Source organism: Lytechinus pictus, chromosome 11, assembly GCF_037042905.1.
Source record: "Lytechinus pictus isolate F3 Inbred chromosome 11, Lp3.0, whole genome shotgun sequence".
Classification (NCBI taxonomy): Eukaryota; Metazoa; Echinodermata; class Echinoidea; order Temnopleuroida; family Toxopneustidae; genus Lytechinus; species Lytechinus pictus.
Window position 1 is genome coordinate 24,727,963 of NC_087255.1, and position 26,507 is coordinate 24,754,469.

The following is a 26,507-nucleotide window of genomic DNA, read 5'->3' on the forward strand; positions in this document are numbered from 1 at the left end:
TGAACTTGACCATAATTTGTACGAAGTTGGTGTTACTTTATGAAATGATTAGTTTGCCATGGTCTAAATACCTGCAAAATTTGGAGGTAACAGGTCACGTGGTTAATGATCGAGATATAGACAAAATCCTATATATGAAAAGTACATCAAAAGAAACGAAAAAATGATATCAACAGTACACATTTTTTATATTGCTAAAGTGACATAATTTTGTATATCAATTTACACCTGGCAAAAGAAAATCCGGCCAAAGATAAAAAAACCAGCTAATTAAGATCCGAACCTCGGGCCGTTAGCAGATCCGATCAGCGCTGAGTTTGCAATGCATGTCCAGTACATTATAGGCGAATTGTCCACGGGCGAGTTGAACCATGCAGATTTGGTATGCATTCTGGACGATTTACTTTAGATTTGTACGTACACCCCATGAGATGTATACTAATTACGCTATGGTACACCCGTACTACGTGTGCATCACTTTACGTTAAATTTAAAATCATTGTTTATACAACTTATCTCTATGTACTGACTGTTGCCTTTGAACTTGTCTTGGAGTTGCTACTTTGAAGTTTGAACAGGGAGGTGCTTTGAATAATTTGACTGTGTTTGAAGGTGTAAGTATTATAGGCCTAGGCCTAAAATCGTGGTTTCGGGAACCACTCGTCGATTTGTATATGCGCACTTGTGTACAAAGTGAATGGAGTTGAAAATGAGGAACCGTGCGTGTGACTGAATAAAGCGGTGCTGTATGAAGTGAACGGTGGTTCCCAATATCACGATAATGCCTATTATAGGATCATACTTATATAAAATAAAGTAATATTTGTTAATGTTTGAATTTAAAACTATAATCTTAGCCTAACTAAGTTAGTAAATACTAAAATAGTAATTAGGGCTTAGTATACTAGGGAGTAGGGTGTCTGATCGCGCACTCGGGTTTTGTGTGCTAAAAAATACTTCCCTGTTCCCATGCCAAGCATAGTCTTGCACACATCCCTATACAGTCCATGTCCATTGTGCGCTCATGCAAAATTGGTCAATGTTTGTAATTACCAAATTGAGATTCAAACCAATACTGCTCGTGATCCTGAAGGTGAAACTCAATAAATGAGGTGTCGGCGCTAATGCGCTTTCATAGCCATACTTTGACCCGTAACTCCGGCGTGGAGTTACCCTACTAAAATATACCCCAATTAAAGGAAATACGTATCAATTGTTTAAATAAGGCCGTAATTTAAAAGTCCCCATGTTTCTTACCTGTTTCGTGTCAATTTTCTAATATTTTTCTAAGTATTTTCTGGAAAAACGTTGACATTAGTAAAAAAAAAAGAAAATTGACACGAAACATGGGGACTTTTAAATTACGGCCCTTATTTAAACAATTGATACGTATTTCCTTGAAATGGGGTATATTTTAGTAGGGTAACTCCGAATGTTGTAAATCAGATCAAAAATCAGATCGAAAATCGGATCGGCAGTTAAGCTTCTAAAATCGAAATCGAATCGGCGATGTTTAAAAACAAAGGAATACACCAAAATTTTGTTCGCGGTCGCGCACATCTTTCTGACAAAGTCACAAAGACGAATGCATTGGAATGGAAGTCGCCAACATGCGCGATCGTTTGGAACATGTTTTAAAGGGGTTTTGAGGTGCTATTGCTTTAGAATAAACCGAGTGATTTTTATGAGAAAGATAAACGAAAGACGCATCTTCCGAGCAAAGGCGCAAAGGAAAATAAAATGAAATTAATTCTCATAGTTCACTCACAGGTTAATGAACGATTGGCGGGACATCTTTTATAACTATTTTTAGGTGCTAGCGATTAAGAATTATTGGAATGATCTCGTACAACGCATCATCTTTAAGTCGCAAGTGCAATTAAAATGTAGTACAAGACGCAAGCACGCACGATGATTTGAAATGTTATTAAAGTGTTTTGGGTAGTTAGCGTTTTTAAATCAATTTATTACTAATTACTATCTTGAGAACTGAACTTTTGATATCTAGGAAGAAATATAAAAGCATCTCCCGACGAAGTTGCAAAGACAAATAAATTGAGGTTGAGAAGATGTAATAATCATAAACGATGTAAGAAAGTAACTCAATGAGCTCTGTCAGTAGCACGATCTTTAAAAGATCACGGCGGGGTCGCTATCACCACGAGGTTGAAAATAAAATGTATATCATCATAAACGATGTAAGAGAGTAACGCAATGAGCTCTGTCAGGACCACGATCTTTAAAATTTCACGGCGGGGTCCGCTATCACCACAAAAGATGTCTATCATCATAAAGGGGGTAAGAGAGTAGCGCAGTGAGCTCCGTCTTTAATACGACCTTTCAAAGTTCACGGCGGCATCCGCTATCACCACGAGGTTGAAAATAAAATTTATATCATCATAAACGATGTAAGACAGTAACGCAATGAGTCCCTTCAATAGTAAGATCTTTAAAAGTTCATGGCGGGGTCCGCTATCACCACGAGGTTGAAAATAAAATGTATATCATCGTGAACGATGTACATGTAAGAGAGTAACGCAATAAGCTCCGTCAGTAGCACGATCTTTAAAGGTTTACGGCGGGGTCCGCTATCACCACGAGGTTAAAGAGAATATGTCTATCATCATAAAGGGGGTAAGAGAGTAGCACAGTGAGCTCCGTCGTTAATTCGACCTTTCAAAGATGTCTATGTCAAAGATGTCTATCCTACATCGGAATAGATAATACCGCGTCTTTCTCCCTGAATAATGCGACCTCTAAATAGCTAACTTAGCACCTCAAAAACCATATTGAAATATGTTCTGAACGACCACGCACTGTTACTAGATCTACGCCGATTTTTTATTTTCGATTTTTTCTTTCAAGGGCCATGATCGAAGATCGGCAAGTGATCGCCGATTGTGGTGAAATCGAATGGAATCGGTTGCCGATTTCAAAATCGGTTACAAGCTTACTAACTCCACGCCGGAGTTACGGGTCAAAGTATGGCTATGAAAGCGCATTAGCGCCAAGGTGTCATATGAAAGAGCAGGTTTTTCTCCATATTCCCCAAAGGGGCTCACCCCCGGAATTTTAAAAATATTTTGATCAAAACAGCGATTTAAACATTGTTTCCATGGTAACTCTGAGATTTACAAATTTCATGAAATGAGCCCCCGACGGATAAGTTGGGCCAGCTCTAGGGTCTATATCCATGTGCTTATTTTTTCTCTAGTCCCAAGGGATCACGAGCAGTTACAGTTTGAAAATACCCTTACCCCACGCTTTGCATATCGTGCTGTGCAGCTTTTGAGCAAAAATTATAACTCGGCGTGTAGAGTAAGGGCCCCATGATTCGACTACTTAAGCAATTCATGTAATAATTCAACCACTTCTTGTTTATGTCTCATCACACTTTTCATATTCAATTATCATTAAAATTGTGATTTTTCTTTTCCATATTCATTGTTTGTAATAATAGTTCATTTTTATATCGCAAAAGAAACTTAAAAATAACCCGTAAACCCCATGATTCGACCTGTTGCTCCATTACTCCATTACCGCGCGTGCAAAGTCTATGTGTCTGTGGAGCTGCGGAACGCACCGGCAGCCCAGCGGCAAAACGGTCGCCGGCTGCTCCGGGCACCTTGCTCGCCATTGCTCCGATGCGGTGTGTGTTTCAGCAGCGCTGTACAGCGGTCGATTCTTGGTGCTGCGTGATGCAAAACGGAGATGGCGCTAACTTATTTTTTCCCAAAGCATCAGGCCTACCTATCCTACGATTTGGATAGCGATCGCAAGAGCAAGTCTTGGGCTGCGATTACCAAAAAGCCCGATCGGATTTCGTAAATTTTGAGGTTTTTATGCAAGTTTTTCCAAACCCTCTCTGCTTAGGAAAACCATAAGGATCACCCTTTTTCAATTTTTCCGCAAACATAGCAACTTTTTCTGGAAAAATTTGATATTTTAGTGACAAATTTGGGGAATGTTTTTGGCATGTTTGATCAAAGTGGTAGTGGGTCTACTAGGCTGTCTACATGTGAGTAATGTAATAAATGTATGCATTATCAATGAAAAATCTGCAAAATAGGTTTTTCTTAGTGTGCGGTTGATTTGACGGGGTCGTTACTCTACCACTTTTTTGTCCATTCTGGACAAAAATTGGATGAATATATTGCCTAGATTTTGGGGGGCTGTATCTTTTGATAGAAACATCGGTGAGCCTTGAAATTTGAAATCTGTTTTTCTGAGTAGTTGATTTTTTTTCAATTATCCCACCATGATGGGGAAAAACAATCCAAAAGGGAAAATTGAAAAATCCTTCAGACACCCTAAACTAAGTCTTAAGACAGGTTAAGTCTTAATACTACTATTACTAGGTTTTAGCATCCAAATCAGTATGGGAATCCTGCTCATGAGCACACATAAGGTCCGGGATAGCCCCGGAACGCTCCCGCAAAGCGGGAGCGTCCTAAACGGGACCCTGCATTTTTTGTGTTGTGGCGATCTGACGGCTAGTTGCAGCTGGTGTAAAATTGATCCGTGTAAGTTAATAAACAATAAAGTGAAAATTGATAATACTTGCCAAGTATGTTCCCTTATTATTACAACACACAAACTTTAACAACTTATCAAAATGTTGAACAAAGGTAGATTTTCCTCTCCATTCGTTCCCTTACAGAGAGTTGTTTTCTTTGTTCTTTTACAACACGATTTGCTTCGATTAGAGCAGCCAAGTTTATGTCTGACAATACACCATTTTGTTTACTATGAAACCCAATGCTGCAATGCTTTGCACGCGTTATACACGCCATTGTGTAATTCTCACAGTTTGGAGTAATCCTAGAAACGTCACAATTACCCAAAAGTCATTGCGAAGCTCATGAATATGGGCTTGCCAGTGCTAGCAGCCGACGCTGAAAATAGGGAATTTGATGTCTCTAGATATATTTTAGTGTAATTTGGGACTCGGGTTCTGGCTATTTATGGGGAAAGAACCATTAGTAATTAGTAATTACCATAATAACATTGCTCGATAGCTAATCAAAATCAAGAAATCAATGGTATTTACCATAGTTTGCAGAGATATCATTAATTGTAAAGATATCATAGTTTTATGCAATGGGCTGTGATGGTTGATATGTATGACATACTGAATTGTTATAATGAGGTTGCACTGTATTATGAAATGTTGAGTGACATCAAAGTATGCAAATTAGTTGTTACCAAATTTAAATTTGTGATGGAATCTAAATTGGTTTTATCATTTTTGTATATTTTTTGGTCATGTTTTACGTGTAGTGTGTTATTTTGTTTTGACGACAGGTGGAATCTGTGACTTGGACCTGGAAGGCTGACGGTGTTCATACAAAATCTCTGATCCAGGGTAAATTGCATTTCTGCCTTCTTTGTGTTGCTATTCTGTTTACATCGCGAGGGTTTGCGGGAGGCAGATGTTAACACCATATTCAATCTCCAGTCATCCATCAATTATTTGCAGTGATCTGTGAAGACCGCGGGGAACTGCCAGAAAAAATAAACATTTTTAATTTTTTGTGGCAGTTGTGGTGGTTTGAAATGGACCGAATTCATTGACGTTTACAACACTGTTTACCATGTGAAGATTGCCAGTGTTTGTGATAACCTGATAACACTGTGTTACACTGCCAGTTGTAAGACAGTGTTATCAAATTGTTATCAGAGACACTGCTATATTGTTTACACGGTCAACAGGGTTATGAACACAAATGAACACGATCCATTTGAAATTGCCATGACCGCCACAACAAATTTAACATGTTTAATTTTTGAATCGGTTCCCGGCAGTATGGACGGATCACTCCGGATTAGGGCTGTAGTATTCCAGTTATTCCAAAAACAGTTATTCTCCTTGGAAATCCGGTTGGTTTTCGGTTAACCTATACCGAATTGTGAGACATATTTTTAATCTGATATGTATCAATTTGCTTGGATTAAACACCAAAGTGTTTATTTTGTTTAGTGGTACAAGGGTTTTGTAGTACTATTAGGAGTGGGCTATACATGGGTCAAAAATACTTTTTTTGTAATTTCAATATGACAACAGTTTTTTTTTATTCCTTGTAATGTATCTCAACATGAAATGACAATATTTTTTGTCTCGGGTCCGAGAAAAAAGTGTGCCGTGCCAAAATCCAAAATGGCTGCCAAAACCCCCCAAAATCACAGCTTTGGCCACAACTTCTTTATTTGGTGGTCTTTTTCTCTGGTTTTGGTGTCTATTCATATGTTTTGGGGGGCAGGTAATTTGTTTTTCCTATAATTAGTACTTTTAAACCATTATTTGTAGAGTTAAAAGGTAACTAGACCAAAATTTTCCCATTTTTGTAGCCTTTTTTCAGCCAAAAAGAAGGTTTTATTATCCTGGGGTTCTGGGATATTAGATGGTACGAGGTCAACAATAGCAAGTAGCTTCATATAGCTATATTGCTTTTATTCCTCTACTTTGGGTTTTACGGATATTTGTGAAATATCTTATTAAATAAAAAAATGTCAATTATCCATTGGGGCTATACAGTATACATGTACAATGTACTGTACATACATACTGGACTGCATATTAATGCATTGGCTACCATGACAGACAACAAGGCCTGTATAAACTATAGTGTCATAGAAATGAGCTCTCAGGTTTAGAATTAGATGCCTTAGAAATTGAAGATATGTTTTGTCTCAGAAATTGAGGACATGTTTTGTCAAATATGCTAATTCAGGGGGCGGAAAGAGGTAATTAACCCCACATCATGGCATTTACACTGTAGCTATTCTGGGCCCCGTTGCATAAAAATTTACCATTATGTTCACTTAATGGTTACTTGCATGGAATCCTTGATTCTGATTGGCTGTTGATCAGCGTTACCATGATAGTTACCTGACCCCATAAACATAGGCCAGTTAGACAACACAACCAGGTAAAAAAAAACCTCCAAATGAAGAAGATACATGGCTAAAAATGTGATGTACGTATGTGATATACATGTATATGTGATATTTATGTGCAATTTACGTTGTTGGTTTCATCATGTAAATCAGCTGACAAGCAATCAAATTCACAATCAAATTCTAAACCTTTGAAGCCTATTTCTATGACACTATTTACAGGACTTGTCATATTCCATGGTGGTCAATGCATGGATGCACGCAGTGTAGTATGTACAGTGCATTGTATACCATATAGCCCCTATGGATAAATGACATTTTCTTTTATTTGATAAGATATATTTTGCAAATATCCATAAACCCAAATTTAGAGGAATAAAAACAATATAGCTATATAAGCTGCCTGCTACTGTTCAACTGGTATCGTATAATATCCAAGAACCACATGAAGATGAAACCTACTTTTTAGCTGAAAAAAGGGCTTTAAAAATTGGTAAATTTAAGTAAAATCCCCTTATAACTCTACAAATAATTATTTAGAAGTACTAATTTTAGGAAAAACAAATTGCCTGCCCCCAAAAACATATGAATAGACACCAAAACCAGAGAAAAGGACCATCAAATAAAAAAGTTGTGGCCCAAAATGTGATTTTGGGGGGATTTGGCGGCCATTTTGGATTTTGGCCCGGCACACTTTTTTCTCGGACCCGAGACAAAAAATATTGTCATTTCATGTTGAGATAAGGTAAAAGGAACACAAAAAAACTGTTGCCACAGTAAAACCAAATATCACCCATTTATAGCCCATTCCTAGTACTATAAGCCTAATTTCATTCATTTCGTTTGAAAATGTGATTGAACAATAATGATTTTTATCAATTTGATGTTGGTTTTGATCAGTTTTATCCATGTTTTAAAGTATTCAACATTATTTCTGCTTCATCTTAAGCTAAAACCTAAAAATGGTTTCAAATTGAAAACCGGTTTTGACTTTAGACGGTCAGTTTCAGTTTGGTTAACCTTTTGACTACAGCTTTACTGCGGATGAGTGACGGATGACTGGGGATTGAATACGGTGTTAATGCCTAAAGCCCCATTTACACATTGACAATTGAAACAGCAATTTATGGCAGTTTTACATTCCGCCATGGTCAACGAGCAATGCCTAAAGCCCCATTTACACATTGACAATTGAAACGGCAATTTATGGCAGTTTTACATTCCGCCATGGTCAACAAGCAATGACTAAAGACCCATTTACACTTTGGACAATTGAAACGGCAATTTATGGCAGTTGTACATTCTGCCATGGTCAACGAGCAATGCGTAAACCCCCATTTACACATTGACAATTGAAACGGCAATTTATGGCAGTTGTACATTCCGTCATGGTCAAAGAGCAACGTGTTGAAACATTAGTTGGGTTGATACAGTACTTGCTAAACTTAAGAATTAGGTTGAAAACTTAATCATCTACGATTAGGTTGCTAATCATCAATCATTAGTGCCATATAGATGCACTAGAAAATTAGCAATTTCTAAGTTTAGTTGAAAATTCATACTCGAAAATTTCTTAGGGTTTATGCTCAATTCACGAGCAGCGGGGGGTCTGCAGTCTATCATTATCCTGTGTGGACGCAATTTAATCAATGAGCTCCACGATTAGCGTGACCTCTCCGTCAACCCTCTGTGCGTCCCTGTAGTTGGGATTATCTTGGCATTTCCGGCCAATGATTGATTGGGAGGGTTGCTTAAAAACTTAATCTTAAACATTAGTTGTCGTGTGGACGCTCATTATTATTTATGGGGTAAGCTCTTATCATTGATGATAAGCAATTGTCAATGATTAGGTACTGTTTAAAGGGGAATCCAACCCAAATAAACACTTGTTTTTATAAGGAAAAGAAAAATCAGTCAAGTTGATTGGTGAAAGTTTGAACAATATTGGACAAATAACAAGAAAGTTATGAATTTTTAAAAGTTGTAAAATTGGTAATCACTATACCCATGGAGACCTCAAATTGGCCGCATATGGGATGTCATAGTGATGTAAGGCAAGGACTACTCTTCCATGTACTCCAATACATATTATGGCTAAAATGTCATTTTCCCCAAAAGTTTTATTTCAAATGATATTTTTCTTTCATGAGGACATGAAACAATATACTACCTGGGTTATATTTAGATTACTGCCCCAGGGAAATGGGTACTTAGGAGAAAACCACAAATCCCTGATAATAAAGTACATGGCCTATGGAAAAGTTATCCTTGCCCCTTGTCATAATTTACTTACCCAGTTGCCAATTTGAAATCTACATAGTATTAGTGATCTAAATTTTAAAGCAGCTGTAACTTTCTTATTGCTTGTCCGATTTCTTTCAAACTTTCACCATTCTGTTTAATCTATTTTTCTCCTCCCCAACACAACATTTTATGGCCAAGGCTGGATTCCCCTTTAAATGTAACTATTGTAGGACATTAGAGGACTGTTGTTGTGGAGGAACGTGGGACAGATTTATTGCTTTAAAGGTAGGCGTGAATAAGATCTCTAAATTTGAATATTACAAAAAAAAAAAAAAAATTTTAATACAATTTTGATAATAGCTAGGTTGGTTCCAAAGAACGACTGGAATCTTGATACACATTTATACTGCCCTCATGCTATCTGAAAGAAAACTATCAGGTTGGATAATTAATGTAGGTGACCTTTGGGAAAAATCCATTCTAGCATATTAATTTAGCATGAAAAATGCATACAGTATTAGTGTTTTGTCAAGTCCGGGGCCCCGTTGCATAAAACTATTGTATCTTTACAATTAATGGTATCTCTGCAAACTATGGTAATTACCATAGTAACGGTGCTCGATAGCTAATCAAAATCAAGAAATCATTGGTATTTATCATAGTTTGTAGAGATAGCATTAATTGTAAAGATATGATAGTATGACATACTGAATTGTTATAATGAGGTTGCACTGTATTATGACATGTTTAAGTGACATCAAAGTATGCAAATTAGTTGTTACCAAAGTTGAATTTGTGATGGAATTTAACTTGGTTTTATTTTTTATTATATATTTTGGTCATGTTTTACCTTTACCTGTACTTTTATTTTTTTGTTTTGATGACAGGTGCTATCTGCCATTTGGACTGAAGAAAGTTTTTGGAGTGTAGGTATATTGAGTGTCTGAAACAAAAGTTGACACTTTTGAATATTCTGCCAAATAAAAAATGTGAAACATTTTCGAGAAATTGTCATATGTATGGATGGTTGAAACTCTCGTCTGTCATATGACAATAAAAAATCTGATAATAATTCATGCTTGGGTGAGCACTGGCCACTTTTGTAAAGGGTATGAAAATTAGGTTGCGCAAGATTTGGTTGTTTAATTTGGCTGAGCGAGAAGTCCCCCAGCATAACAATTGTTAATGGTCTGATGAATTTATGATTAATTATGATGGATATGGGTTTGTGCTGTGTATGATGTGTCCCACCTCTTGCCCCAACCCCACCCAAGTACATTTAAAGGAGAATGAAACCCTGATTTTTAGTGTTATTGTGTTAATCAAGAGTTAAAGAATTCTTATTGTGGTACAGAAATCATGCTTGCACGACGACTGCAAGCGAAGCCAGAGCCGAACGAAGATCCGGTACTATGTTGTCTGCTTCAACCGGAAGCCGCCATTTTCTCACTATCTCTCTCCACATCGCCGGGTTCTGATGTAGGGTATGGAGAGTGGGAATTTCAAAGACAATTGTCAGCTAGTCATCTGCTATTGTGTTTGTTCTGATCATTTTTTGTCAAAAAAGTCACCCATTTCAGCGGCACATCCCTGTTAACCATATTAGGTGAGTAAGCCCCCGGGGGTATTATCACCATCACTGTACGTGACTGAGCTGACAAGCCAAAAAGGCAAAAACCATAGGGAGAGGGGGAAATTGCCCAAATTGCCCCCCTGCCACCCCCAGACGCTGCGCCTGATTACAAAATGTAATACATGTTTACTTATTCATATACTCTTGATTACATAAACCACGTCATACATATCACAACCGATATCTATCATAATTAATCATTGATTCATCACAGACAAGCAATTTCTATTTTGAGGGACTTCTCAGCCAAAATGGACAACCAATTCTTGTGCAACTTAATTTTCATACTCTTTACAAAAGTGGCCAGTGTTCACCCAAGCATGAATTATTTTGATATTTTTTGGTGTCATATGATAGATGAGACCTTCAGCCATTTATTCATACACTGAGCGTCAAAAGAAACTTAAAACCTTTTAGAGTAATGTGCACTAAAATTTACCACATTGAAATGAATGATTTTTAGATTAATGTTAGCTACAGTCCTCATTACCTATGTCAAAAAACAAAGAAATCAAAAGTGCCAAAAATTAGATAAATGCCTTCAAATCACAAGTCCTTTTTGTAAAATCACAGACTCTGCTCCCTTTCCACTGCGCAGACTTTTGAACACTACTATAGCTATTCAGCTTTTTATTTTTCTCTTTTTGTTTTTTTATTTTATTAACATTTTTACTGGATTTGTACAGCAAGCCACAGTGGAAATCACAGGTGTACAAAGATTGTGAAGTTAGTGAAAAAGTTGAATGGGTTGATTCCTTAGTTCGAAGTGCTGCATTTATAAATTTTTAATTTGTGATAAAATTTAAATTTGTGATTGTATGGGTTTTTGTTATATAGTTCAGCTATGATTTACTTATATTTTGTCATTTTTCTTTGTAGGACAGGCGCTATCTCCAGTGTAACAGTTGCTGTATCTGGAGGAAGAAAAGTGTCGAGAGTGTAGGTATACAGCATGGCCCAAAAAGAATGCAAAGATTTTGATCTCTTATTACAACGAGATTCTTGATTGAATACCATTGATTTTTTGCTGTATTGGATATAATATTATATTAAAAGTAATTTGACACCAAGTTCATCATGTATGGATAAGGGGTTTTGATTGTAGGGCTATTTCTTTGAGCCAGTGTCATTTGCAAAATGTGCTACTTTTTCACCAAAAAGCAGTCTCAAAGCAGTAGGAATTTTCTGTCTGACGGCATCCCATGGCACCAGCTCTGTTGACAAAAGCATAATTTTCCTCGCTCTGAAAAGGAAGACAGTATGAATGAAACCGAGGCATTCATTATGTAACTTTGTGGGAGGCCCGGGTGGTGTGATTTCCATTGTTGTGGTGAATCGAGACGTGGTTTGCGTGATCATTGTGATGTTAAAGAGAAATTCCAGTATTTGCAGTAAACACTGATTTCATGAGAAAGTCTGTAAAACAAGGCTTAATTGTCAGTATATCATCGAGGATCTAGATCTGGTACAGTTACATAAACTGAACTTTGTGAAATCTTGAAATCTACGCTGAAAAATGTTCACACTGAAGATCACCAACACAGATAGGCACACGTGGGACAGTGTATTATTATTGCTAAAATAAAGACCCGACGGAAGTGACCGAATCCGCGCTTATTTTGCTTATTTCTCAGCAATTACACAATTTCTTCCAGAATCCTTTGGCACATATTTTTTATTCATACAAACAGACACTTAGGTGGTCATTATATTAGATTCTGTAAAAAGTCATTTTTAGATCGTTACCAAAACTGGAATTTATCTTTAAGCTGGAAAGGTGCGGGGTGGGAAAATTAGGTCATGAACAATTGTGCGTATGGCAGGGGGGGGGGGACTTTGCTGGCCCGAATGGAGATTGGTCTGGTTATTCATTTAATGCGGAAAATGTGTCCAACTTTATGTGACTGTTAGGATTTGGGAATGGATAGGGGATGGGGGGGGGGGGGGGCTCTCCACATGACTGGCTATGCACCTATTTAAAAAAAAAACATTGCAAGGGCGTGTGTGTGGGGGGGGGGGGGGTATTCACCCCAAATTTTGGTAGGTATGTAACATCACAACTTGGGAAGGGTAACTGGAGACACTGGGATAGATATGTGATCTGTTACCAAATCTTAATCCAGTACCATCATTTAGTTGTCACGATGACGTCAAGTTGATTTGAAACTTTGATTCTAAAATTCTAGACATTTCTTGAATGAAATAATTAGCGTCACCGTTATCTTTTCAGATCCGCATATGTACTTTCGTTATTCTTCATGCCCCACTCTGACCTGTCATGCATTAACTGCCGATCACGTCTTTTCCCCACCCCGCACCATGATGCATACTGGCACATCTTGATTCACCACGACGATGGAAATCACATCGCCTGGGCCTCTCACAAAGTTGCGTAATAAATGTCTCGGTTTCATCCATGTTGTCTTCCTTTTTAGAGCAAGGACAATTATGCGTTTGCCAACACAGCTGGTGCCATGGGACGCCGTCAGAAAGAAAATTGCTGCTGCTTCAACACTGCTTTCGAGCGAAAAAGTAGCACATTTTGAAAATGACACTGCCTCAAAAAATAGAATCAAAACGCCTTATCCATACATGATGAACTTGGTGTCAAATTACTTTTAATAGAATATTCTATCCAATACAGCAAAAATCAATGGTATTCAATCAAGAATCTCGTTGAAATAACGGATCAAAATCGTTGCATTCTTTCTGGGCCACCCTGTATAATCAGGATAATGTTAGCATTTTGTCAAGTCCTCGTGGCTGAGTTTTATCCCATACTGTATTGTTGACGGTGGAATAACACGACATGTGAACTGCCCAAATGAGTGCAATCATTGTGCTATTCCATCATTGAATAGATAGTGTGGATGGTTTAAACGTAACAGGCACAAGGCCTTGACAAAAGGCTAGTGTAATGTGAACTTGACTGTATCTTGGGTTACATGTATTTTGGTACATGTAAATAAATTTGGAGGGAATAGGTCAAAGGTCATACAGTGGAACCTCGTTATAAAGAGGTCGGATATAATAAAACCCTCTTATAACAAGGTAATTTTGCTGGTCTCAGCTCTTAATATTTCCTGGGTTTTTTACCCTGATATAATGAGAAACCTGTTATAACAAGGTAATTTTCATGGTCCCAAGGTCCTTGTTATAACGAGGTTACACTGTATTTTGGTGGATATGTTGTGTGCTCTGCAGGTTACATTTGTTGTTGAATTTTTTATATTTTTTAAAAAGATGTGCATCATAGTAAAATCTACACATCTATAGTTTTTAGTGATGCCCCCAGTGTTCCATCTTTTATAGGGTCAAAGGTCATATTTTGGTTCACATTCTTGTGTGTGCTCTAACAGAGGTCTGCATATTTTAGTCGATTTTGACATGCATCAGTTTAAATTGTTCCTTTTTAGTCATGCATTGAGATATGTATTTGGTATCAAATGGAAAAACAGAAAACGTTAATAATAAACATTTAGTTTGATTAAAACTTGTTGATTAGTGTTTCGTGAAATATGGGTTAGTTTTGAGGCTGCTTTCTTCATTACCATAGTAACTACAGTGAAACCTCGTTATAAAGAGGTCAGATATAACAAAACCCTCTTATAACAAGGTAATTTTGCTGGTCCCAACTCTTTATATTTCTTTGTTTTTTAACCCTGATATAATGAGAAACCTGATATCACAAGGTAATTTTCATGGTGCTAAGGACCTTATTATAAAGAGGTTCCACTGTAGTGTATACTGGGTATGAAATCCACAAACCATATATGTTATTATCTCTTCTTGCAGGTGTCTGGGTCCTGTGATCAAATTGCAACGAGAAGTCTTTGTTTTGTCTTGTGATTGTATATTTGTCTGTCTTTGTTTACTCGTTTATCTTTATCTTTCCTAATCTCTGAAGAGATCCTGCTCTCCGAAGAAGAGAGTGAACCGCACCCCGAAGGGTGTGTCTTTTTTTCAAATCTCAGAAGAGATCCTGCTCTCCGAAGAAGAGAGTGAACCCCACTAGAAGGGTTTTCATTTTATCATTGTATTCATTAACGCAAAACTTGATATCATCTTTCACGTCTTTCCTAATCTCCGAAGAGATCCTCCTCTCAGAAGAGAGTGAACCTCACCCAAAAGGGTGTGTCTTTTATCCATTTATTCCATTTCACCTTCATCAATCTATATATTGGAAGACACAAGTTGTTTTCTGTGAATCTATATATTGGAAGACACAAGTTGTCTTCTGTGAATCTATATATTGGAAGTCACAAGTTGTCTTCTGTAAAGAACCAAAGAACCCAAAGAAATATATTACTCAAACTCAATCTTGATCTCTCCTGAAATTGAATCTTCAATTTCTTCTGTTGCTGAAACTGTGAAATTGTGTGGAAATTGTAGAAAATAAGAGATTTGACAAGAGTGTTAGAAACAAGAATTAGAAGAAAACTTTATTTTTAAGTTGATTTTGAGTGAAAAAAAGCTGACTGGTTAATTGCTTGTTTAAGACATTGGATAAAGTTGTTGGTGTACAGAGAGAAAAAAAGTGAATTAATTGAATAACTGAATTGTTGGAAGTTGATTGTGACCAATAGATTGTTTTGGTTGGTTGATTGAGTGATTTGATAAAACTAAAATTTGTGAATATTACCTTTAGCATATAAGGTTGAATTTAGAAAAATAACTAAGACCATCTAATTAGGCAAAACGAGAACACTTCGTACTAGCAGAGAGAAATTACACAATAAAAAATAACATAACACAGAAGTTTATCTTAAAGAGCGCCATCTTGAGGCAAAAACAATACGTTTAAATACATCGTAAACGGAAGTTCACTTACATTGAGGTATAAATTTATTTTGGTCTTTACTGAGACAACGTTTTGAAGAATACATTCCACTTTTGTATTGATTTTTGATTGAAATAAGTACTCAAACATAACAAATTTTCAAAGCAGAAAAATCTTAAATTGAGAGAATTAATATCTCTTATACAAAGTTGTACCATTTAGACACGTAGCTTAATTTCAGATTTGTTTCACAAAGGATACGAATTTTAATTAATAGAGCGCCATCACAAGGCATATACATTATAGTGAATTCTTTTGATTTATATAGACAAGTCAAACTGTAAATCATCAAAATACAGAGTATTAGTAACAGTATTGGGTGACCATATAACAGAAAAGAAATATATTACTCAAACTCAATCTTGATCTCTCCTGAAATTGAATCTTCAATTTCTTCTGTTGCTGAAACTGTGAAATTGTGTGGAAATTGTAGAAAATAAGAGATTTGACAAGAGTATTAGAAACAAGAATTAGAAGAAAACTTTATTTTTAAGTTGATTTTGAGTGAAAGAAAGCTGACTGGTCAATTGCTTGTTTAAGACGTTGGATAAAGTTGTTGGTGTACAGAGAGAAAAAAAGTGAATTGATTGAATAACTGAATTGTTGGAAGTTGATTGAGTGATTTGATAAACTAAAATTTGTGAATATTACCTTTAGCATATAAGGTTGAATTTAGAAAAATAACTAAGACCATCTAATTAGGCAAAACGAGAACACTTCGTACTAGCAGAGAGAAATTACACAATAAAAAATAACATAACACAGAAGTTTATCTTAAAGAGCGCTATCTTGAGGCAAAAACAATACGTTTAAATACATCGTAAACGGAAGTTCACTTACATTGAGGTATAAATTTATTTTGGTCTTTACTGAGACAACGTTTTGAAGAATACATTCCACTTTTGTATTGATTTTTGATTGAAATAAGTACTCAAACATAACAAATTTTCAAAGCAGAAAAATCTTAAATTGAAAGAATTAATATCTCTTATACAAAGTTGTACCATTTAGACACGTAGCTTAATTTCAGATTTGTTTCACAAAGGATACGAATTTTAATTAATAGAGCGCCATCACAAGGCATATACATTATAGTGAATTCTTTTGATTTATATAGATAAGTCAAACTGTAAATCATCAAAATACAGAGTATTAGTAACAGTATTGGGTGACCATATAACAGAAAAGAAATATATTACTCAAACTCAATCTTGATCTCTCCTGAAATTGAATCTTCAATTTCTTCTGTTGCTGAAACTGTGAAATTGTGTGGAAATTGTAGAAAATAAGAGATTTGACAAGAGTGTTAGAAACAAGAATTAGAAGAAAACTTTATTTTTAAGTTGATTTTGAGTGAAAGAAAGCTGACTGGTCAATTGCTTGTTTAAGACATTGGATAAAGTTGTTGGTGTACAGAGAGAAAAAAAGTGAATTGTTGGAAGTTGATTGAGTGATTTGATAAAATTAAAATTTGTGAATATTACCTTTAGCATATAAGGTTGAATTTAGAAAAATAACTAAGACCATCTAATTAGACAAAACGAGAACACTTCGTACTAGCAGAGAGAAATTACACAATAAAAAATAACATAACACAGAAGTTTATCTTAAAGAGCGCCATCTTGAGGCAAAAACAATACGTTTAAATACATCGTAAACGGAAGTTCACTTACATTGAGGTATAAATTTATTTGGTCTTTACTGAGACAACGTTTTGAAGAATACATTCCACTTTTGTATTGATTTTTGATTGAAATAAGTACTCAAACATAACAAATTTTCAAAGCAGAAAAATCTTAAATTGAGAGAATTAATATCTCTTATACAAAGTTGTACCATTTAGACACGTAGCTTAATTTCAGATTTGTTTCACAAAGGATACGAATTTTAATTAATAGAGCGCCATCACAAGGCATATACATTATAGTGAATTCTTTTGATTTATATAGATAAGTCAAACTGTAAATCATCAAAATACAGAGTATTAGTAACAGTATTGGGTGACCATATAACAGAAAAGAAATATATTACTCAAACTCAATCTTGATCTCTCCTGAAATTGAATCTTCAATTTCTTCTGTTGCTGAAACTGTGAAATTGTGTGGAAATTGTAGAAAATAAGAGATTTGACAAGAGTGTTAGAAACAAGAATTAGAAGAAAACTTTATTTTTAAGTTGATTTTGAGTGAAAGAAAGCTGACTGGTCAATTGCTTGTGGATAAAGTTGTTGGTGTACAGAGAGAAAAAAAGTGAATTGATTGAATAACTGAATTGTTGGAAGTTGATTGAGTGATTTGATAAACTAAAATTTGTGAATATTACCTTTAGCATATAAGGTTGAATTTAGAAAAATAACTAAGACCATCTAATTAGGCAAAACGAGAACACTTCGTACTAGCAGAGAGAAATTACACAATAAAAAATAACATAACACAGAAGTTTATCTTAAAGAGCGCCATCTTGAGGCAAAAACAATACGTTTAAATACATCGTAAACGGAAGTTCACTTACATTGAGGTATAAATTTATTTTGGTCTTTACTGAGACAACGTTTTGAAGAATACATTCCACTTTTGTATTGATTTTTGATTGAAATAAGTACTCAAACATAACAAATTTTCAAAGCAGAAAAATCTTAAATTGAGAGAATTAATATCTCTTATACAAAGTTGTACCATTTAGACACGTAGCTTAATTTCAGATTTGTTTCACAAAGGATACGAATTTTAATTAATAGAGCGCCATCACAAGGCATATACATTATAGTGAATTCTTTTGATTTATATAGATAAGTCAAACTGTAAATCATCAAAATACAGAGTATTAGTAACAGTATTGGGTGACCATATAACAGAAAAGAAATATATTACTCAAACTCAATCTTGATCTCTCCTGAAATTGAATCTTCAATTTCTTCTGTTGCTGAAACTGTGAAATTGTGTGGAAATTGTAGAAAATAAGAGATTTGACAAGAGTGTTAGAAACAAGAATTAGAAGAAAACTTTATTTTTAAGTTGATTTTGAGTGAAAGAAAGCTGACTGGTCAATTGCTTGTGGATAAAGTTGTTGGTGTACAGAGAGAAAAAAAGTGAATTGTTGGAAGTTGATTGAGTGATTTGATAAAATTAAAATTTGTGAATATTACCTTTAGCATATAAGGTTGAATTTAGAAAAATAACTAAGACCATCTAATTAGACAAAACGAGAACACTTCGTACTAGCAGAGAGAAATTACACAATAAAAAATAACATAACACAGAAGTTTATCTCAAAGAGCGCCATCTTGAGGCAAAAACAATACGTTTAAATACATCGTAAACGGAAGTTCACTTACATTGAGGTATAAATTTATTTTGGTCTTTACTGAGACAACGTTTTGAAGAATACATTCCACTTTTGTATTGATTTTTGATTGAAATAAGTACTCAAACATAACAAATTTTCAAAGCAGAAAAATCTTAAATTGAGAGAATTAATATCTCTTATACAAAGTTGTACCATTTAGACACGTAGCCTAATTTCAGATTTGTTTCACAAAGGATACGAATTTTAATTAATAAAGCGCCATCACAAGGCATATACATTATAGTGAATTCTTTTGATTTATATAGATAAGTCAAACTGTAAATCATCAAAATACAGAGTATTAGTAACAGTATTGGGTGACCATATAACAGAGATAGTTTGAAAATAAGTTTATCCATTATATAGCTTTGAAATTTGTGTAACTTTGTTTTGGAAGAAAATTTTGTCGTGATGGATACAATTGAATTCATGAGCGTACTTGATGAAATCATAGACATACTGTCGAGCTGCGAGTCAACGATCAATGCAGACTCTGATGAATGTTTTGTTTGTAGCAATGACATCAAAGAAAATGAAAGTGATGCAACATGTGAGTGTTGTAGTAAGCAATTTCATGTGACATGTATGGGATTCCCTTGTGAAGACAAACTGAGTAACCTGAAATTGATCTGGATTTGTTCATTTTGTGGCAATAGCAACATTGCTCATCGCATGTTTGATAAAGTATGCATCCCTTCTCATTTCAATAGATACGAGCTTCTTGTGGATCAAGGTGATGAAGAGTGCATTACTGACATGCCAAACCAATCAACCAAGAAAAGGGACGGAAGAAAATGTACCAGATCAAAGAAGAGGTATGCAAAGAGGGGGAAGAAATCCTGTATGTTGCCTGAAAAACGATGTATTGATGACATGGAAATGAGTGAGTGTGACAGATGTAAACCTGATCGTGTAGACACAGAAAATCTATCCCAATCAGATTATGAACAATTGAGAAATGAAGAATTTGAAGATGATGGTGATGACTGGGTTACTGTAAAATCAAGAAAGACAAAATGGATGGAGAAAATTAAAGAGAGAAAATTGTATTCCAAATCAAAAGGTGATCATCGAACAGACGGGAAAATCAAAAGAAAATCAGTGAATGGTGTAGTCTTGGAACCAGGTGTGACTTACATCGGCAAAGTAATGAAGACATTCTATGAAAGCCATAAGAAAAAAAATGGAAACCAAAAGAAAAATGTATGTAAGGAAAACAAGAATGTAAAAAAAGAAGATGTCAGTTTGCAATCTTATACAGAAACTCTTTTGGCTATATATGCATACAGTGTGCAGTCCCCACATTCAATGAAATTGTACAGTGAGACCTGTGTGCAAATTGAAGCAGTGCAACCACGATCCTGGGCTGACGTAGCAAGTTATTTGCCAAGTACTCGATCAAGAACAGATTCATGTGTTGATATTCATGCATGCACTCGTAATCTTTTTGAACAGATCAAGGATTTGCGAATGTACAGAGTTCATGCTGGTGGCAAGAAAAAAGAACAAGGTAAAGCAAGGAACAAGAAAGGTCAGTGTATCAAAGGGAAGAAAGGTACTGATGGAAATCACTCTTGTGATAAATCGGAGATTAGATTTGACAAAGATGAAAAGAAGAATGAGAAGCTGTATTCAAAGAAATCTATGAATGCAGGTGACCAAGGACTTGATCCAAATACATGTAAAAATGATGAAAACTCAGACAAGCATATTTGCAATATGAAAGACGATAAAGGTTCAGATGGAGTTGTGCAGGCTGATTCAAAGAATAATCTGCTAGAACTGAATTTTGATGAAAATAGGGAAATTGAAATAGACGATGATAGTGGCAGTGATGTTCATATACCAGTGAAACGTTCGTGTGCAAGATATTGTATAGAATCTGATAGTGATACAGACGCAGGTCCTGGATATGATTTATTCGATAGAAGTGTTTCACCAGAACGCAATATGCCTTTGAATGTTTGTGATAGACCAAAAGATATGCCCAGAAATGAACCAGTAGACAATGTCTGTGAATCAGTATTGGAAAATGATGATATGATGAAAAATGATTTTTCATATGTTTCAGATGGTGTAGAAGAAGATGCAGTGTTTGATAATGACTTAAAGAATAGAAGCTTTGATACATTAAAACATGGTACAGACAATGATACTGATATGTCATTTATTGGTGATGCTCATTCAATAAATCCTTTAGAATCTTCTTCAGATACATATATCAAAGACGAAGACATTGAAAAGGCAATAGATGCTAAAATGTACACATGTACTGATGAAACAGAAACAGAAGTTGAATTTGTAGCAGATCTTGGATTACGTGATAGACCGGATAAAGATTTCAAATTTGTACCCCTCCAGAATAATGACAAACAGAACATTTGTTCAAAACTGAATATCAGATATATAGGCAAAAGCTGTGATTCAAGGCTAGATAAAAATAGCTTTATTGGAGTTCCTTTACATAGTAAACAAATTACTGATGATGGCAATTGTTTCTTTCGTGCAATTTCCTATGTAATTTCTGGAACTGAGCGTAATTATCCAATTCTAAGAAATGCCACTGTGAAACATTTATTGCAAACCAAGGACATGTTTAGTAATACATTGAGGCAAGAGTATAGAACAGTCAGAGAATATGTTCTGAAACGTGGAATAATGGAAGACAGAACATGGGCTACAGATACTGAAATTAGTGCTTTAGCAAATTTAATCGATACTGATATTTATTCATACAATGACCAAGTACCATGTTGGCAATTGTACTCTGCAAAGAAACCTGGAAGAATAAATATTGTAACATCTGATAAGGGAATTTATATACTATACACAGGAAATGTTCACTTTAATGTTGTTGAATCTGTAGATTTGGTCAATTTCAATTCATTGGAACAGACAAGAACAACTAAAGAAGATAAAACGTCAAAGAGAACCTTGCCATGTCCATCAAATCAGGCTGATGTTAAAATGAAGCATGTGTTCAAGAAGTGTAGATCCAAATGGCAGTTAGAAGAAGAAATTGATGAAGTAGTGGATAAGTCTCCTGAAACATTTCAAGATCATGTTGACCCAAAGGGAAAAAAACGTAGGCTTACGCTGGAGACTGGTACGTTAAATCATGATAAGAAGAAAAGTACTGCAAATCTTTTTGACATGACATATGAACAGTGTGCAAGTAAATTTAGGAACGAACATCCGTCTGAATCAGTTGTTCACAATGAACGTAACACCAAGGATGAAACCCTTGAAAGTGATCACAAAGACAAATGCACGAGTGTCAATACACAAATAACACTTGTTGCCCAAGGGACATTCAATCAAGGTGATACAAGATTTGGTGACTTAAGTGGAAAGCAGTGTGTTACCAATTCACTATCTGCACTGTTGTATAGCAAGGTAAAAAATGCCAATGATTGGAAAAGTACAGATCTAGACAGGATTTTGAATAACGGTAATGAATTATACTGTTACATACGGCGATCCACTTCACTCGACAACCAATACTTATTGATATCTGATCTATACGAATATTTGGATGCGTACAATGAATTGTTTAACATAGTATGCCGTGAACCAGTCACTGGATTGTTAGATGGAGATGAATTGATATTGGCCCAGTCTCTTTCGATGACATTGAAGCAAGCACTTGAAAAAGAACTCTGTACTGATTCTGATGCATGTTTTGTGACATTTGCTAGAAGTACTTTCATTGTATTATCTGGTCAAGATGTTTTCTTTATATTTGATTCACATTCCAGAAGCAGTCGAGGTTTCCTGATTTGTAACGGACACAGTGTTGTACTTCGTACTCAAAGCTGGCAAGGTGTGTACAAGCATTGCATGAGGTTAGCAAAATCAATGGGATGCCCCCTTCACACCGAATATGAAGTAACTAGTGTATGTGCTAAAGCAACTTCCGGTAAGAATGAAACCTTGAAAGGCTATCCACAGTTACAGGATTTTGTTTGTAATCCAATTCCTTCGTCAAATACGCACAGTGAAAGTCAGTCTGGAAGCTCTGGATGTTCCATACATTGTGAAAGCTTTGATGAAGTTCAAAGATCGGATGAGAGTGTTTCCCCACAAACCATGATTGATAGCCCAAATTTATTTCACTACTCTGAAAAAGCAAACGAAGCAATCATTCATGATGTACATTATAACGGTCAGGAATTGAAACTGAAGAGTGTGACAATTACCTTAACGAAACTAAAAGAACCACAGCTGAATAATAGTTGTCTTCTGAAAAGAAATGACTCTATCAAGACAGAATATGTAAACGAACAAAATGGAGACTCAAAAAATTGTACCAAGTGTGAAAATGACTCTAATAAATTGAATCTAGCAGACAAAGTTCAGAAGTCCAACTCAACTTTAAGTAAAAAACGAAAATTGAGTAACATTGAAAATGATGCAAAAGTTGATGTTCACCTTGGTAATGAAGTTCGAAAAACTAAATTGGGGAAAAGAAAAGAGGATGATGTGAAAAAAACAAGTAGAAATTTATGTGCAAATATCAAGCAAGGAAAAACTACTGAAACAAAAAAAATTGCAAATGCTGACAATTCCGGGAAGAAACGTAAAAGAAAAACTTATAATCAAAAAAGGAATGACAATAAAGAGCGACAGAGAGAAAGACGAGCTGTGACAAAGGCAATAGACAGAAATAGTAAGAAAAAAAAGCAAGTTCTCAATGCAAACATACGTAAAATGAAGAGATCAATTATGGAGAGGGATAAATATGATCATGATGTAATCTGGAAAATGACCAAAAAAAATCAAGTAAAACAAAAATACTGGGAAGAGAAAGACAATGATTCATCATGCAATTCAAAGAAGGCAAGTTATAACAAACAAAGACAGAACAGAAAGTACAAACAAGATCCAAGTTTTAGGGAAAAACAGATCACTTCTATGAAAGACAAATATCACTCTGATAAACAGTATAAACAAAAAACTCTTAATTTGAATAAACAGAAATATAGGACAAATGAACAGTTCAAAGAAAATTTAAAAACCACCATGCGAAATAAAATAAAGCATATGTACCATAACAACAAGAATTTTAAACAAAAGCAAAAATCTACAATGAAAATAAGCATGAGAAAGAGATACTTGAAGGATATGCATTTTAAACAACAAAAAAAGGCTGCTATGAGAAAGAGATACCAGAAGGATATGCATTTTAAACAAAAGCAAAAGGCTGCTATGAAAATAAGCATGAGAAAGAGATACCAGAAGGATATGCATTTTAAACAAAAACACAAGACAGCTATGAAAATAAGCATGAGAAAGAGGTACTTGAAGGATATGCATTTCAAACAAAAACACAAGACAGCTATGAAATCCCTGTCCCAAACTAGATACACAAATAAGAAACTAAGGGAAAAGATACTGATGAGGTTAAATATTAAATATAAAAAAATAGAAAAATATAGACAAAAAGTAATGAAACAGAATCTTAAAAGAGCTCTAGTTAATAAATTCAAAATGTCCGAGTATGATAATGTACTACAGGAGTTTAGGAAGATTATTTCTCATGGTCCAGAATTTGTTTGCTGTGTTTGCTTTAAACTTCTCTTTGAGAACCAAGTAATAAAATGTATGAAGACCAATTATAAACTTCAGACATGTATAAGTGAAAAATATTTGCATGTTTGCAATTCAGAATGCAGATCAGAATGTCAAATACGCCAGTCAGCCAGATCATCACTGTGGATATGCCACACTTGTCACATAAAGTTGCGGTCTGGAAAAGTACCTGGAGAAGCAAACATAAATAATTTACAATTACATCAAGTCCCAGAAGAACTTGCCAACTTAAACACTCTAGAACAGCATTTGATTGCACTACATATCCCTTTTATGAAGTTAATGGCTTTGCCCAAAGGTGGTCAAAATGGTGTTCATGGCCCAGTTGTTTGTGTCCCTTCAAACACTTTTGAAACAGTAGATATGTTGCCAAGACCACAGACTGAAGATCAGTTGATCCGTGTTAAGCTGAAAAGAAAATTGTCTTACAAAGGTTATTATGAATACAGATTTGTAGATAAATCTAACTTGCTTAATGCTGTGCAGTATTTAAAAGCAAATAATAAGTGGTATTTTGATGTTACAGTAAATGATAAATGGGAAAACTCACTTGAACGAAATGAAAAAGATAATGAAAAGGAAGAAGCAGTGGATATCGGTGGTAAAGCTCGTTTAGCCAAATATTGGAAGGAAATGGAAGAACAAATTGATTACATTTTGTCCAAAGACAAAAATGCTAATGAAAACATGCAAGACAACAGTAAAGTACCAAAAAAAATAGATGACAATGACACTGAAGACGATATGGAAGAACGATTATGCGGTATTCAGTTAGACTCGTGTCTCCAGCCAGTAGATATTGGACAGGAAATATTAGATCAGTATTTTGAAGACATAATATGTTGTGCTCCTTGTGAAGGAAGAAGCCCTGTATCAATTCTACAAGATGAAAGCAATGAGGCCAAATGTTTCCCAGTATTATTTCCTAAAGGTCAACCAACATTCCATGATAGAAGAGATGAAAAAATAACATTGGGACGTTATCTGCACAACCGATTGATGCACGTGGACAACAGATTTGCTCAGAATACAGATTACATCTTTTATGCACAATATATTTATGAAATTCAACAGGTTATATCACAAGTTTCTATCGCATTAAGGCAAAGTCAAAACAAAAAAGATGATTCGTCTTCAATAACTGCCTCAGATTTGAAAGATGCAGAGAAAGTTAAAAAAATACTAAAATCAGACAAGGGCTATAAATTTTTAAAGCAAATTCGTGGAACACCTCCATTCTGGCAAAAGACACAAAAAGATGTTCTCGCAATGGTAAGACAGCTTGGAAAGCCCACATGGTTTGCTTCTTTCTCATCTGCCGATATGAGATGGCCAGAATTAATGAATACATTGCTTAGACAAAAAGGAGACACCAGGGAATCGAGTGAATTAGACTATACAGAAAAATGTAATCTTTTAAGATCAAATCCAGTAACAGTTGCCAGAATGTTTGATAAAAGATTTCACACTTTTATGAAGAAAGTTATTTTATCTCCCGCTGCACCGATTGGTAAAGTAGTTGATTCATTTTGGAGAGTAGAGTATCAAGCTCGTGGTTCCCCTCACATTCATGCCTTGTTCTGGGTTCAAAATGCTCCACAGTTGGGTATCGATAATGATGATGATGTCGTACAATTCGTAGATAAATACATTTGTTGCCAGAAACCAGATGAAAAGGAAGATCAAGAACTACATGAAATAGTAAGCAAGGTCCAACAACACAGTAAGAAACATTCTAAATCTTGCACAAAAACAGGGAAGGCGTGTAGATTTAATTTCCCGAGACCACCATCTGGAAAAACATTCATTGTAACACCCGTCGAAGAGATTCCAGCTAAAGATTGTGGGAAAGTGCAAAATAAGGAAAATGACAATGAACAAGTTAAAGCTTCTGAAAAGACTAAAGATGATGCAGAGAAATTGTTGAATTCAGTTAAAGATGCATTATCCAATGGA

The 26,507-nt window shown here is 35.3% G+C and overlaps 1 protein-coding gene across 20 annotated transcripts in view; it reads left to right on the plus strand.

Moving 5' to 3' along the window:
* Positions 1-366: 366 nt before the first annotated feature.
* LOC129268711 (uncharacterized) overlaps positions 367-26,507 on the plus strand; it is a 32,590-nt gene continuing 6,449 nt past the window's right edge. For 2 of the 20 annotated variants that reach the window (XM_064106185.1, XM_064106188.1), the window contains exons 1-8: positions 367-614; positions 5,305-5,365; positions 10,029-10,067; positions 11,654-11,713; positions 19,670-19,774; positions 20,415-20,490; positions 21,855-22,065; positions 22,718-22,804. In XM_064106185.1, coding sequence (XP_063962255.1) covers positions 19,716-19,774; positions 20,415-20,490; positions 21,855-22,065; positions 22,718-22,737 — 366 coding nt within the window. In that variant the 5' untranslated portion in view covers positions 367-614; positions 5,305-5,365; positions 10,029-10,067; positions 11,654-11,713; positions 19,670-19,715 and the 3' untranslated portion in view covers positions 22,738-22,804. Of the gene's footprint in view, positions 615-5,304; positions 5,366-10,028; positions 10,068-11,653; positions 11,718-14,569; positions 15,098-19,669; positions 19,775-20,414; positions 20,491-21,854; positions 22,066-22,717; positions 23,269-26,507 lie in introns of those variants that run through there. The other 18 variants (XM_064106184.1, XM_064106190.1, XM_064106197.1 and 15 more) reach the window with 15 other exon arrangements.